We start from the raw sequence: 14,381 nt of genomic DNA on the forward strand, positions 1-14,381 counted from the left end.
AATTCTTACTATAATTTTTCGTTCAGTTTTGTACATGTCGGGAAGCTCAGCCTAATTGTTTGCTTGTTTTTTTTCCGAGTGGTGTTTCCACTATGAAAAGCCACTGAAAGGCTACTAATCTGTTTTCATCTGTAATCTCTTGAATGTGTTGTGGTGTCGTGGTGTTGATATATAGCTGCTTATTCAGACTTTGTTGAGACGATGGAAATGAGAACACTGCTTTGTAATCATTTTGGTTTCTCTTGCGGTCCATCCTATCTAATCAATTGCCTCTGTGTAATGGATTACATTGTCAGCAGTTCTCTGTGAGTTAGAACTTGGTTTTTTGCAGCCTTTAGATTGTAAGCACATTGCCGCAGTCTAAAGGAAAGGGGAAAAGTCCAAATTTGACTCAGTGAGATCAGCCTTTTCAACAAAATCGAACTATGCAGAGGCTGACAAAAAAATTTGCAATTCACTGGTTTTTCTTTATTTATTTATAATATTTTCTGCATGTCTTTTTGATTCTTTATTATATTTAAATATCGTAGTTTAGTTGAAAAATGTTTTTAAAAAAATATTAGTTTTGTGTCTAAAAATCGAAATATTATTGCTAAAAAAATATTCTTCAAATTTATGATACTGTAGTAATTACATTTATTTTTCAGATGATGTAAATGTATTACATCATTGTTAACTACAATATTATATTTTAAAATAAAAAAACTGCATATGATATCTAAACAAATAACTTCATAATGTTTTTTTTTCTAAGGCGATACATTTTCTTAAATTACCCTTTTTTTACTTCTCACTAGTACCCCTGAAATCCCCGTCGCACTAAGAGGGTTAAAGTATGGAATTATTCAAATCTAGGCATCACAAATTTCAAGCTAAATTCTGGGTGCAAGTCTTCATGGTCTGATAATCACACACTGTAACCAAATGTGTGTGTTTCCTTTCATTGGTCAGTTTTTACATTCTTTGGCTTCATGTCTAATCTGAGTGACACTGGAGAAGTGCCCTCCCTAATAGGTGAGTGTGGACTGTAGTGCACTTGAGCTCTTATCCCTTTCTATCCTTCTGTTTTTTTATCAGTTAAAACCCTGAGAGGCCATTTGTCCACATAATTTAGATTCAATTATATAGGATTTAACAGAAGGAAAAACAACTTCTTGTCCATTTCTGAGTCATTGGTAAACTGTTGGCCATTTCATCACTCCTCTCCACATACCAATGCCTTTAATAATTCAGCTCATTAATTGGAGTTTTGGCATTTCCATTCTCATCTCATGAATTTTATTTATGTAATGTGATTAATTATCCTGTGAATGGCACTTTAATCACCATGCGCATTTAATGCTTTTTCTACCACACTGGAGTTCATGTCGTATATAGTCCAAGACCATGCCTCATCTCATTACATTTTTAGTGTCTTATGTATTTTGCTATTATATAGCAAATGTTATCCCATTGGTTTGATAGTATTACCACAGTAGATATAAATGTTCTAGATTCTCAGATATGACAGGCCAGGAGAAAAATCTGTCCATAAAAATACTAATGCCAAACATTTGTCACTCATGGGGTAAATTAATAAACAACTTCATTGATAATTGTCATGTAATTAATTGCTAGAATTCAATCCTCCCCATCGTGCATATTAATGTTTCAATTATTTTACTTTTGCTCATTAAAAACATATCTGGTTGGTTACTGATAGATCATTACGTTTTAAATGTATAATTTCTTAGTCCGTAGTTATCTCTTGGACTAAATAACACTTTTCTTACCATTGTTTGGAATTGTGAAAATTCTTCTCTCATTGGTTATATAAACTAATGTAATCATGTTAAAGGTTATGCATGAATCTGGGAAATTGTTATGTTGGTATTTGAATCATCTCTTAACATGAACCAATCAAGACCCCAGAATTCTCAATACATAGGATGGGTAGCTATCATTTGTGAGATTAACCATGCTGCTGGCATCAACTTTACCAATGTGCATTCAAGGAAAGGAGCAGAATGTTGGTGAATTATAATTTTTACCAGTATAAATAAATATTATCTTCTGTAGCTTCAGGCACAACTATGGGGAAATCTGTGATCACTAAATAATGCAAATATAGTATTATCACTATTATATACGAGGGTCATCCGGAAAGTAGTATCCGTTCGTGAAATAAAGACTCAAAAGTAAATATTAACAAACATAAAAAATTTTATTTGAAAGAGGATACTTTAAACTACTTCTCAACATAATCTCCAAGCAAATTAAGGCATTTGTCATAACGTGTGACAAGTTTCTGTATTCCTGCTGCATAGTCCTTCGCCGCCAGCTCATTGAGATACGCGAGGGACCCATCTTGCACAAATTTTTGCATAATGCAGATGGTGTTTAACAATTTCATGAACAATTGTTCGAGAAACATTGGGAAAATGCTCACAGATGTCATCAATTGTGACGCGCCGATCGTTCCTCACGAATTCGTCAACTGAGCTCACCAGTTGGTCTGTAATGACAGACGGTCTCCCCGAACGCTCATCGTCGTGTGTGTTCCCCCTCCCCATGTTGAAGTTGCGACACCACCGCCGAACAGACGACTCGTCCATTACATTGTCTCCATACACCTCCTTTAATTGGCGATGAATATCACATGGGCGAACGTTTCTTGCATTGAGGAATTTAATCACTGCCCTCACTTCACAACTGGCGGCGTTCTCAATTTTTTTAAACATTGTAAACAATCACAGAAACAACACAGGCAATGCTAGCGTCACGCAACTTGGCTCAGAGAAGGCAGACAAGCCACTGAAGCTATCTGACCTCGTCCAGCGGCTACTCGCGTCGTCAGCACTTCATGCGGCACGAACGGGTACTACTTTCCGGATGACCCTCGTATTTAAAAATCTCCCCGATAATCAAAATTTTCTATTAAAGAAACTACTGCTAGACATGCTATCCCTCCCAACTTCCGCCATCCTATTTCTCGAAAACTGCATTTTTATTTCATGTTGATAATGTCACTCAATAGTATACTCTCAATAAGCATTTTGGTGTGTGATACTGTGTTAAATAAATTGAGAAAATGCTCCGTTGAAAAAATAATTAGACAACATAATCTAATGTATACACCAATTAAAACAGAAGGAAAATGTTTTGGTCCAATCCTATTGTGTATATGAATGTCAAATGAATTGCCAACATTGTTGCTAAAAGTGAATTTAGGAATTTCAAATAAACTGCGGAAGATGTCACAATAGTAACTTTTTAACAGTAAAAAATTTCAGAGTTTAAGAGGACGCCTCAATAGCTTAACTGGCTAAAGCACTCGGCCGGAATTGAGGGATCCGGATTCGAATCCCGGTCAAGGCGAATGATTTTTACACTCTGAAATTGTTGCATTGAATTTAGGAATTCCCAGCAAAAGCACCTTACTAACATTACTAAACAGAACAGAAAATAGAATGGAAAAATTGGAACAAGTGGCATTTATGTACTAAAATGTGGGGATTGTAATACCATCTACTTAGGACATTAGGAGATCAGTCAAACACGCAGCAGAGGAGTAAAAATGGAATTCCTGAAGTTGATAGATCACTTAATCCCATTTCACCATTTAACTATGGGAGAAGGATGATAATAGTAACTTAGTTCTCAACTTTCTTTGTAGAGGAAAAGGGACAGATACAGTCAGGGCATGCTAGAACAGTTACAAGGGATCAGAAGCAATTAGGGGGATTAAAGTCATATTTATGAATATATACAAGAGATACTCCCCTCTTTTGAAAGTACTCCTGTCCTTATCCAGTGCATTTGTTCATACTCAAATGACATGGCTGAGGACTAGAGTAAAATGTTCCAAGATCACAAATTACATAAATTCTAATTTGAAGAAAATAAAAATGCATCGTGAGATTTGTATCAAACAATTCAAAAATGTTTCCCCTTTAACACAACAAACAAGAGAAAGGCTAAATATATATTGTGAATAGATTTCATGGATTTTTATCATTGTATTGACTGTTTTGTTATGAAATCTGCAAGTTTTATTTCTGTTGCCCGAAACATTTATTCTAAATAATTCAGGCAGCTGTGGTTACAATTTTTGTTTTATTTATAAGTCCAAAATGGACAATGGTCAGTTTTAATTCTGATATTAAATGACTTTCTATTAGCGTGGTTTAATTTCTGAAGAGCTAAATTAGAAAATAGCTAATTGATAGGAGTTAATTCAAATGATTCTCATTTCTTATTCATGTTTTTTTATGATTTTGTCAAATCCTAATAGTTATAAAATTTGTCTCCTGCATGCAGGATAAATAATGTTGTAAGGCCCAAACAGAAATAAAATAAGATAAACTATAAGTTTTCCCCTGTGCTAACTCTTGTTGCTGATGAAGTGTTTTGAAATTATTTATTTCCCTATCTTCAAAGTATTACTTGTAATAGGCAGTTGGGCAATATTGAAATTCTGGTGATAATTTATTTCCAGTTAGGTTTTAGTAACTAATGGTATTAAAATTTCCCAATTTGTGTGCTTTTTATATTGAATAAAGTATATATTTCATTAAGATGGAATGGATGTAAACAGTTATTTAATCGCTAATACCCAATCAATGAATACCAGATTAAGACCAGCATAAATTATAATATATTTTCTCTCTCATTTGTTGGCATTCTTGGTCAGAACTCCCTCTGTAATTTTATGCATGAAATATAGTAAAATATCTTTATTGTGAAACTGAAAAATATTTTATGGTAGCACTACCTTGTTATACACAAATGGCAATGATATTGTAATATTGAAAACTGGTTGTATCAACAGTAATTGCGACATGGGCTTATGAATTTTCTTTCTAAATTGTTGATGGATGCGATTCACTTAATTCACAATGATAATCATTCAGATGCATGTGATTCTTGTTTATGCTAAAAAGGGCAAACATCTGCATGACAGAAGTATTTTTTTAAATGTCATATCTTAATACAATTGAAATATTCTTATGATTACTTGTTGAAAATAGATGTGTATCTCTCTAATACAGTTCATTAAGGAAAGTAATTTATCCCAATTGGGACAAATTAATTCCAATTCATGGAAGACACATAGACAAGGTGACTGATTTAAAACAGTGTTAATGGATTACTATAAGAACCCAGTTTGCAGGATAAGCCATTTTATTAATTAAAGCATTGAGTTTTCATTTAGTATAATATACTGCTTTGTTTGGTTAGCCTTGTCCTAGTGCATCCCTTTTAATTCCAAGCTCTGTGGTATATGGCATGCTATGGGTTATGCAAAACCCATGGGTAATGTATATTGAGGAAATTGACCATCTGTATATGGATTTAACATTTTGTAGGTCTTGGTGCCAGATGAACTGAGCTGGTTAGGGGCTGTGGTTTAGTTTAGTCTTATTACATTTACTGCTAATGATTTTGTTGTCTATTTCAGGTGATTAATATATATCTCTGTATGCCATCCCTCCCAATAACTATGCAAAGTTTATTACCAAGGGCATTGTAATGACAAGTAGTACTAATAATATTACCAGTTCATTTCATGATCCTCAGTGACAACCACTTATTCTGAGTTACTAGAATAAAATGTTTGTCATGTGAAAAATTTATGTTTGCATCACATTGATACTTGTTTTATGTGGGAATTGTTGGTTAGAGAATTCACTAACAAGTATTATTTAGTAATTATTTTGAGAACTCATTTATTGACTGTATTTTTTCTTTTTTTTTTCCTAGGTGCTCAGACAAGGCATTCAACATCATCAACATCCCAGGCTCACATGGGCCATTCTGCAGAAAACGCTTCTAGTTCTTCCGTTCTCACATCGCATCATCTGCCGTCCATCCCACAATCGCAAAAGCAGTCTCCCAATACGCTTAAGGCTACGGCCTCTTCACAGTCGTTATTATCCTCATCGTCATTGTCATCTACGAGTCACTCTCAACCTGCGTCCAAACAGAGTACCCTGTGTTTGACGTCTGCACCTGTAATTACCAATTCCTCATCGCTAACAAATTCCTTGTCATTTACCACATCTCAGCTCAATCTGTTGAGTACGGTACACACACTGTCGTCACCTATGCCCTCAGCCCTCCTCCCTTCTTCGGCCTCTGTGCTTGGCTCAAAGTCAGTGGGACCTACAGTGTCCTCTGCTGCAACGGCTGCTGCGCACAACTCCAAACTGCTTGTAGGGGGGAGGGCATTGCCTTTATCGATGGCTACTCCTCCACTCCCTGCACCCCCTCCTCAAACGGGATCCCCTCCAGCGCCTCCCATGGCACCACTGCTTCCACCCTCTCACCCTGTTCAATCATCCTCTACTCTGCAGAAGGAAGTGGCATTGAAAGGGTAAGAACTTCCTGATATTTTATTCCTAAGTTTATAATGTGTTGTCATTTGATATGCATGATAGTTAAAATGAATGTGGGAGTGTTCAGTAGTTTGAATACATTAAACTTAAAGGATGTAAAAGAGTTGCATACATTCAAAGTAAAATAGATGAAGGGAATGTTGACAGGGTAAGTGCATGGTATTATGCTGTTATTATCATTAGATTTTTTTAAGATTATACTCCTGAAAATACAGTTGACGAAAAGATTAAAACCCTCAATGTGCAGTCCATAAGTCAAGGTACTGATAGGAAGACAATTTCCAATTCAAAGATGTATGATTTGACTGTTTATTTACTCAAAATTGGAACCAAATGATGCAAAACATTGCTCAATCTAAGTTTTCAATTTTATCAAGGCTTAGAAGTCTTCTTTTTTAATTGTCTGGAGTTGTTTGGTCACAGCCTTCTGCATCTCCTCAGTCAAAGCAAATCTTGAACCCTTGAGGTGCATTTTCAAGAGGAAGTAGTCTGGATGTGACAACTGGTGAATAGGTTGGAAGAGGCAATGTTGAGATTTGCTTTTTGGTGAGGAACTGGCCATTCATTGCTGCCAAATGAGCCAGGGCATCTTGCAGCTGGAAAAAAATCACAAGAGGTGGAGAGGCCTCGTCAAACTCTTTATTTGCTCTTCTACGTGAAGTTATTGCTTTCAGGAAGGATGGTCAATAATGTCTTTACCCTTTATTTTTGGAAGCGCAGCTTTTCTGGTCTTAGGGAGGATTTACTGACCCATTTGGAACTCTGATTTTTTTGTTTAATGGATCATAGGCAGTCTTTCATTACCAAAAATTCTTGTCTATAAAGTTCTCATCTTGGTCAATGATGGATTACAAGTTTTGAGACTCATTTACTCCTGTGGCAAAGCATATGGGACAAACTTTGCTCATAGCTTCCACTTGATCATATCTTCTCGGGATCTGCAAAATCACTGATTTTAAAAGGTTTAGCATTTTTCCTTAAATTCAAGACGTCACTTTCCGTGCCTCTTACATCAATGCAGCTACAGTTGCGATGCTGTGTTTCTGACAGTTGCTAACCACTGGGCCATCACCCTACTGTTCTTGGCCCTCATGAAAATGTTTGTGAATAAGGCAGGTGTGGCAACCATTTGTATCTTAGTTCACGTATTTTTGCCATGGCAACAACACTTGTGTGTGGGTGTGAATTTTCTTGATGAAAGATGACTTTCTTCCTTGCCAAACCTGGCCTTTTTTCATGTATCAATTGATGTAGTTGGTCCAGGAGGTTTACGTATTGTTGTCCAGTAATTGTTTCACCAGTGGGAAGATAATCTATCAACAGAACCCCTTATTCCTGAAAACTGAAGCCATCCCCTTTCTGGCTGACTGTATTGCTTTTGCTTTTTTTGGTGTTGGTGAATCAACATGTTTCCACTTCAATGCAATTACTTCAGAGTGTAAAAATCATTCACCTTGACTGGGATTCGAACCCGTGTCCCTCAATTTCTGGCTTAGTGCTTTAGCCAGTTATCGAGGCGTCCTCTTAGACTCTGAAATTTTGGGGGCTTTAAAGGAACAAAATGTTGTGACAAAATACTGTGCATACAATGTCACAGGCATTTGTAGTCGTGTGAAAAGCACCCCAGTCCACGAGGTTAAAGCCAACTCTAAACACTTGGGTTGTTTTACCTTTGGCAAATTCCAAGAAACTGTGGGAGATGCCGCAGCTGTAACTTTTGATGGAGTCGTCCACTAATATGCATTAAAATGCAATAATTTCATTATCAGTGATTTTTACACTCTGAAATTATTGCATTGTAATGCGTATTAGCGGATGACTGCTGTTTTGTCTCTGGGGTATAGTAGTGGGCCAAAGTTTCATCTGTGGTCAGAAACTGGCATGAAATTTCTTATTGGTTGCTTTTAGAATGGGTCAAACATTGTTGGGAAATTACCATTCTGATGTGTTAGCAATCCTGAATCAAGTCTCGTCCCCAATCTAGCAGATAACTGTCTCACATCCAAATTCCACTGTTTAAGTGTGATATGTCTATTCAGATGACATCCCTACAGCTCTAGCAATTTCTTACCCCTTCCATCGATGATCCTCAATCACCATTTTATGTGATTTTGCAATAATTTCTGGGGTATTGGTCTATTTTGGCCGATTTCTCAGTGGAGCATCATCTAAGCTGTCCCAACCAAATGTAAACTCAGTTTTTCCACTTGACAACAGTTGAATATGAAGGAGCTGAGTCCCCCTGAGTGTTCTGAAAGTCGGTATGCATTTCCTTTGCTTTCATTCCTTTCTTTATGAAGTATTTCATCACTGCTCGAATCTCAATTTTTCCTTCTTTACAAATCACTAGGCGAGAACAACAACATAGGGGCGTCCGCACCACAGGTCACTTCCCCAAGCACTCTTCGTTATGTGTTTAAAGGATTACCTATTACTAAGTAGTAAACTTATTGTGCTAGCGTTGACGTGTGGTGGTGATTCTGAGAACCTTTCACACTACCCTTGTATTATCAAGTATCATAATAAACTGCCCTCATATTTCTCAATCTACTACCAAAAAATGAATGTAGAAGTAAACATAAAAGTTTCAGGTTTAACTTTGTGGAATTCCTTCATGATGAGGGTAAAAAAGAAACTTAACACTTCCACTATAAAGATTTAATATTTCACGACCCTGGTTTCGATGCTGCGCATCATCATCATGTAACATACATCAACACTTCTTCAACTTATATAGTCTGGCTCCAAGGGAGAGGAGAAGGGGTAAGGTAGGGGGAGTAAGGGAGAGGGGGTAAGTTGAGTGCAGTTGTAGGAACTTATTAGTGGGCTAGGGGGGGGGGGCATGTTTTGGAAGGTCACTGGCTCAAATTTGTGACCATGGTCATGAAATATTAAATCTTTATTGTGGAACTGTAAAGTTTCTTTTTTACCCCCAGAATGTAGAGGTGTCCAAAGCAATGCTTGAGGCATCATCAGGTACATGATGATACCACAAGTAGGAGAAACGGGTTGTACCATAAAATAAAGTCTGTTGAAAAATACAAACTCATTTAATATGGACACCAAACAATTCCTGAAAGTGGAAAGTATATATGAATGTAAAATTATTGATTACATATTTACATTCTTCGTTATCATGCATACGTATGCACTCAAAGCATAAAATATTTTTATAAGGAAGTATATTAGGTGGCAAATTATGACATAATAGAAGCAGGATAATGTGGTGTGAATAAGTATGCCTAATTTTATTCTTCATGTTCTGTTTAGCTAGACATTTTAATATTCTTAGGACCAATATTATGGCTCATTATTAAAAGTCTTGGCTAACTATCACATAAGCCAACTGTCCCTTAAAAACTTATGAGATCAGATTGCGACAATTTACTAACTGTTGAATATGAAAATATGGTGTATGAATCCACTTTTTTGGTACAAGTTATTAGGGCCTTTCAATTCCATTTCTATTTTTTACATCTCATACCACCAAAAACCATTTGCTTTTGGTGATTTTATAAATATTTGAGGACTTTAAAAGATGGAGAATGGCCATGCAACCGTATCCAGATTTTCATAATAAATTGCCATGATCATTTTTAAAGTCATTCCAAATTAAAAAGTAAACTTTCAAATGGAGCAATATTACCTTTTTTTCTTGAAAATATTTATGTAGAAAATTAAGATATCATTTGTTTAGTAGTTTTGGAGTATGCATTATACTACTATACGAGGTGTAGTCCCATAAGCACCCGCTCTGACCTAGATATGGCGGTAGTTGTTTGAAAAATCGCTCTATTAGGAAGTACTCCATCTATAAAGCATATGCTGTTTCATATTTGTTTGGCAGCCATCAATAGTGAACGTTTTCAGTGAAAATAGAGAAAATTGGTCATCGTTATGTGATACTGTTCTATAATTTGAAAGGCCTCAGCCCAACTAATATAAAAGCTGAACTGGATTTTACTCTGGGTGAGTCTGCTTCTTTGTTTACAGCCGTAAAATATTGGGTAGCAGAGTTTAAACGAGGCGTACGAGCTATCAAAACGAGCATCGTATTGGTCGACCAAATGAGGTGACGAATCCAGAAATGGTGAAGAAAATCCTCAAAGTGATACTGGATGATCGGTGACTGAAAGTGCACGAGCTAGCAGTCACAGTAGGCATTTAAAAAACTGCAGTACATAGCATATTAACTGAAAATTTGGACATGAGAAAGCTGTGTGCAAGATGCTCACACTCCAGCAAAACCACTATCGTTAAGATGTTTCAATTGGGTGTTCAGCAAAGTTTTACAGAAACAAAGCATAATTTTTGCATCGTTTCATAACCATGGATGAAACATGGGTTCATTACTTCATACCCGAGACAAAAGAACAATCAAAACAATGGATTCAAAAAGGAGAACCAACTCCAAAGAAGGCGAAGACTTTCATCTGCAAGCAAGATCATGGCATCAATTTTTTGAGATGCGCGTGGGATAATTTTAATTGAATATCTTGAAAAAGGTAAAACTGTCGACAGCAAGCATTATGTGAACTTATTGCAACGGTTGGGCGGAGAAATCAAGCAAAAGCGGCCGCATTTGGCTAAGAAGAAAGTGTTGATTTATCAAGACAATGCACCAGCTCACAAATCCATTAATGCAATGGCCAAAATTCATGAATTTAAGTTTGAATTGCTACCTCATGCACCCTATTCGCCAGATGTAGCTCCCCTCAGATTATTTTCTTTTTGCAAACTTAAAGAAATGGCTCGGCAGTCAGACTTTCCAACCGTAAAGAAGTGATGTCGGCAGTTGATGGCTATTTTGAGGAGCAAGACAGTCCTGATTTTAAAAAGGGTATCGAAATTATTGAACATCGCTGGGAAAAGTGTCTAGAGCTGGAAGGAGATTATGTTGAATAATGAATACATTTTTTTCCAAAATTTTTGTGTTTTCTTTGTTGGGTCGGGTACTTGTGGGATTACCCTAGGAAGTGCATTATAAGTTCTTCTCCCTTGATGTGATGTAAAACTGCTTATCACTTAATCGACAAATATGAATGATGACACTTAAGTTCTGATTACAGAATTGATCTATACTATCTACTCTACTCTATTTTGTTGCTGAATACCTTCTTGTGTATGGTAATATTTAACCAATGAATTTCAAAAATGCCATTTGGAAATGATAAGTGAAAAATGATTTGATGAGTTGTCTGCAATCTAGATTGTATTACACTCCTTATGAACAGATATTCCGAGATTGTACAAATGAGTACATTGACTGGAAATACTTTCGAATATGTTTTCATGATTTATATGGCCCTGATGAAGTTTGGTATGTCTGATTCTTCTAGAAGGACGTTAATTAAATGTCCATATTTGCTTTATAGGAACTGAAGTTGTATGTAATTCATAGTCATGAGAAGTAATTTTTAGGGGTGGCAACAGACTGCTGAGGTCCTGTGTGCCACTAGGGATGGACAGGAGAGGTTGAAGGGTGGAGAGAAACCCGACGACGGCTTTAGTCTACTCTTAGCAAAAGGCACCAAGAGGTCAGCTGCTTAACGTCCTATCTGATGGATGGTGTACTCACTCAAGGTGCCCTCCACAAAGCACATCAAGTAGGGATAGTAAAAATTATAGTCATGAATAAGCAAAGTGATACCAATCCAAATACCTGCCGAATTATTATCATAAATATAAAGCATAAGTGTTTGTTCCCATTCCAGAACATGTAAAAGACTGTAGAACAATGAGTTTGATTTCTTATGCAGCTAAAGTGGCACTGAGAATAAACAATAAGAGGATGGAAAAGGGGAAAATGGTTAGTTATGGGAGGTTCAATTTGGATTCAGGAAGGGGAGAGGTATGAGTGATACCATGTAGTCACTAATAGAGAGGAGGAAGATGGAATACAATCAGGATGTATTTGTATGTCTCAATGATTTTGAGAAGGCATTTAATATAGTAAATTGGGTAGAATAAATTAATGTTGCAAGTTGCATAAAATAGGAGTAGATGAGAGGAGTCTGAGACTTAGACACAACCTGTACATGTAATAGACTACTCAGGTGAACTGATGGATGGATAGTCAGAACGGTCTGTGTTAAGAAGAGGGTTGAGGGGACAAATCATATATTCTGGTTAGTTAATGATCAAGGTTATTAAGCCCCTGCCAAGGGATTGTAAGCATTGCTGAGTGCATGAGAGAGCCATTGTTATGGGTATGTAATGAGAAACAATGTAAATAAAATGAAGGCTCAATGGTTTTTGAGATTGAGGAAAGCTGAGTTAAAATATTAAAATTGGGAGATAGGACAAGAGGAGGCATTCTGCCAGAAAGTTTATTGTTGACTATATTAGATTCCAGGAGGTCACTCCAAGTGGAACAGTTTAGATATCTTCACTGGCCCCGGTGGCGGGGTAACGTCCTCGTCTGCCCACCCAGTGGTCCCGGGGTCGATTCCAGTCTAGGTGGCTTTTCCTCCTCCTAGGGCTTAGGTGTATGTGATTGTCAAATTGTCATATCAATTTTCAAAGTAAAATGTAAAGGTCAAAGTGCTGTTTTTGGACTAATAAAAATAAATTAAGTATTTTGGACAAAAATGGGTCAAAGTAGTGGGGACTTTAGGAGAAGAATTGTGTTAGGCAAAGAATCTTTCACCAGGAGAGAATTGATGATGGCACCATTGAGTATGGATGTTTAGTAAAAGGCCACTGATATTTTGTTATGAAATGTGGTTTTATATGGCACAAAACATGGTCGTTGAAGCAAGATGATAGAAGTGTAGATCTTTTCAAATGTGGGTATGGAGAAGGATGTAAATGGTGAAATGGACAGAAAAGAATCAAGGAAGTGCTAGGCATAGTGGGGGAGGCAAAAGAATTGTTGGAAGAAATCCAAAGGAGGCAGGAAAGATGAATGCAGAGCAATTTGATTGAGGATGGGATGATGAAGATCAATATGTGGATCATTCAATAAATCCTTAAGAAAAAATAGGGAAAACATTTTTTTGATTTCTTTTTATTTTTAACACACCTCCTTTTAGCTTGATCTATTTCTCCTAGCGTTTATCTGACTTTTTTAAGCCATCTAATAAGTAGGATTTTGGAAGGCTTAGGCATCTGTGTCGGTGATAATATCCTCATTCAAAATGAATCATTTACTGCCAAGATAATTTTTCAAGTTGGGAATTAAAAAGTCATTGCGGGCCAAATATTGTGACTGTTCTCATAATTCGATCTGCAATTCCTTAATGTTCATCATTAAAACTTCACAGGTGTGCACAGTAAAATTGTTGTCTTCTTTGGCAATTGAGGACGGTTTTTCTTGATTTCTTTACTCAACTGTTGCAATAACAACGCTCTCAAATGCTCTCAATTTATTATTTATCCTTTTTGCAAGTGAACAATGTGGTTGATTCTACTTGCTTTCCAAAAAACCATGGCCAAAATCTTGTTGGATAATATCCCTTGTTGGGGAACTGCTCTTTTGACTCTTCTTTTGTCTCTGAAGTGTATTAGTGTGTCCATGTTTTGTCCCAAACTATGTCTTGACTCAGAAACTCTTTAGGATTGCTACTCTAAAGGGCCGCAAAAGCCATCACAAAAGTTGTCAATCATTTGTAGATTTGCAGCCACTCATTTACCCATTAATAAACAGTCAAAAATACGGTAGCAGGTGTGTCATGAACTTCATCCAACTCTGCTTTGATCTCTCTTGGTGTTAAAACTTTTGATAGATTAGTTAAATCTCTGCAAGAATCTTCTTTTCCTTTTTTCTAAGTAAACAATAGTTTGTTGTTTCAATCAATTATCCAGATGAAATCGCATGATAGATATAGTTGAATCTAAAACTGAAACAGGTCTAGTAAGAGATGGCACTTACTAAAAGCAAACCTTTTCTGATACTGCAAGCGTCATATCTTGGATTTTCTATGGACTTATTGGGGGACCCACATAGATAGGAGAATGTAAGGCAAGGAAGGGTTAGGAGTAGGATAGGTATGTTGGACAGAG

At 36.5% G+C, this 14,381-nt stretch overlaps 1 protein-coding gene across 2 annotated transcripts in view; it reads left to right on the forward strand.

The window, feature by feature from the left end:
* Window positions 1-14,381, forward strand: part of E(Pc) (Enhancer of Polycomb) — a 58,611-nt gene that overhangs the window by 32,904 nt on the left and 11,326 nt on the right. For both annotated transcript variants that reach the window (XM_071591145.1, XM_071591146.1), the window contains exon 11: window positions 5,743-6,355. In XM_071591145.1, the coding sequence (XP_071447246.1) occupies window positions 5,743-6,355 (613 nt within the window). The remainder of the gene's footprint in view (window positions 1-5,742; window positions 6,356-14,381) is intronic.

The sequence above is a fragment of the Hetaerina americana genome, unplaced genomic scaffold (genome assembly GCF_022747635.1).
Source record: "Hetaerina americana unplaced genomic scaffold, ioHetAmer1.1.p SCAF_42, whole genome shotgun sequence".
Taxonomy (NCBI): Eukaryota; Metazoa; Arthropoda; class Insecta; order Odonata; family Calopterygidae; genus Hetaerina; species Hetaerina americana.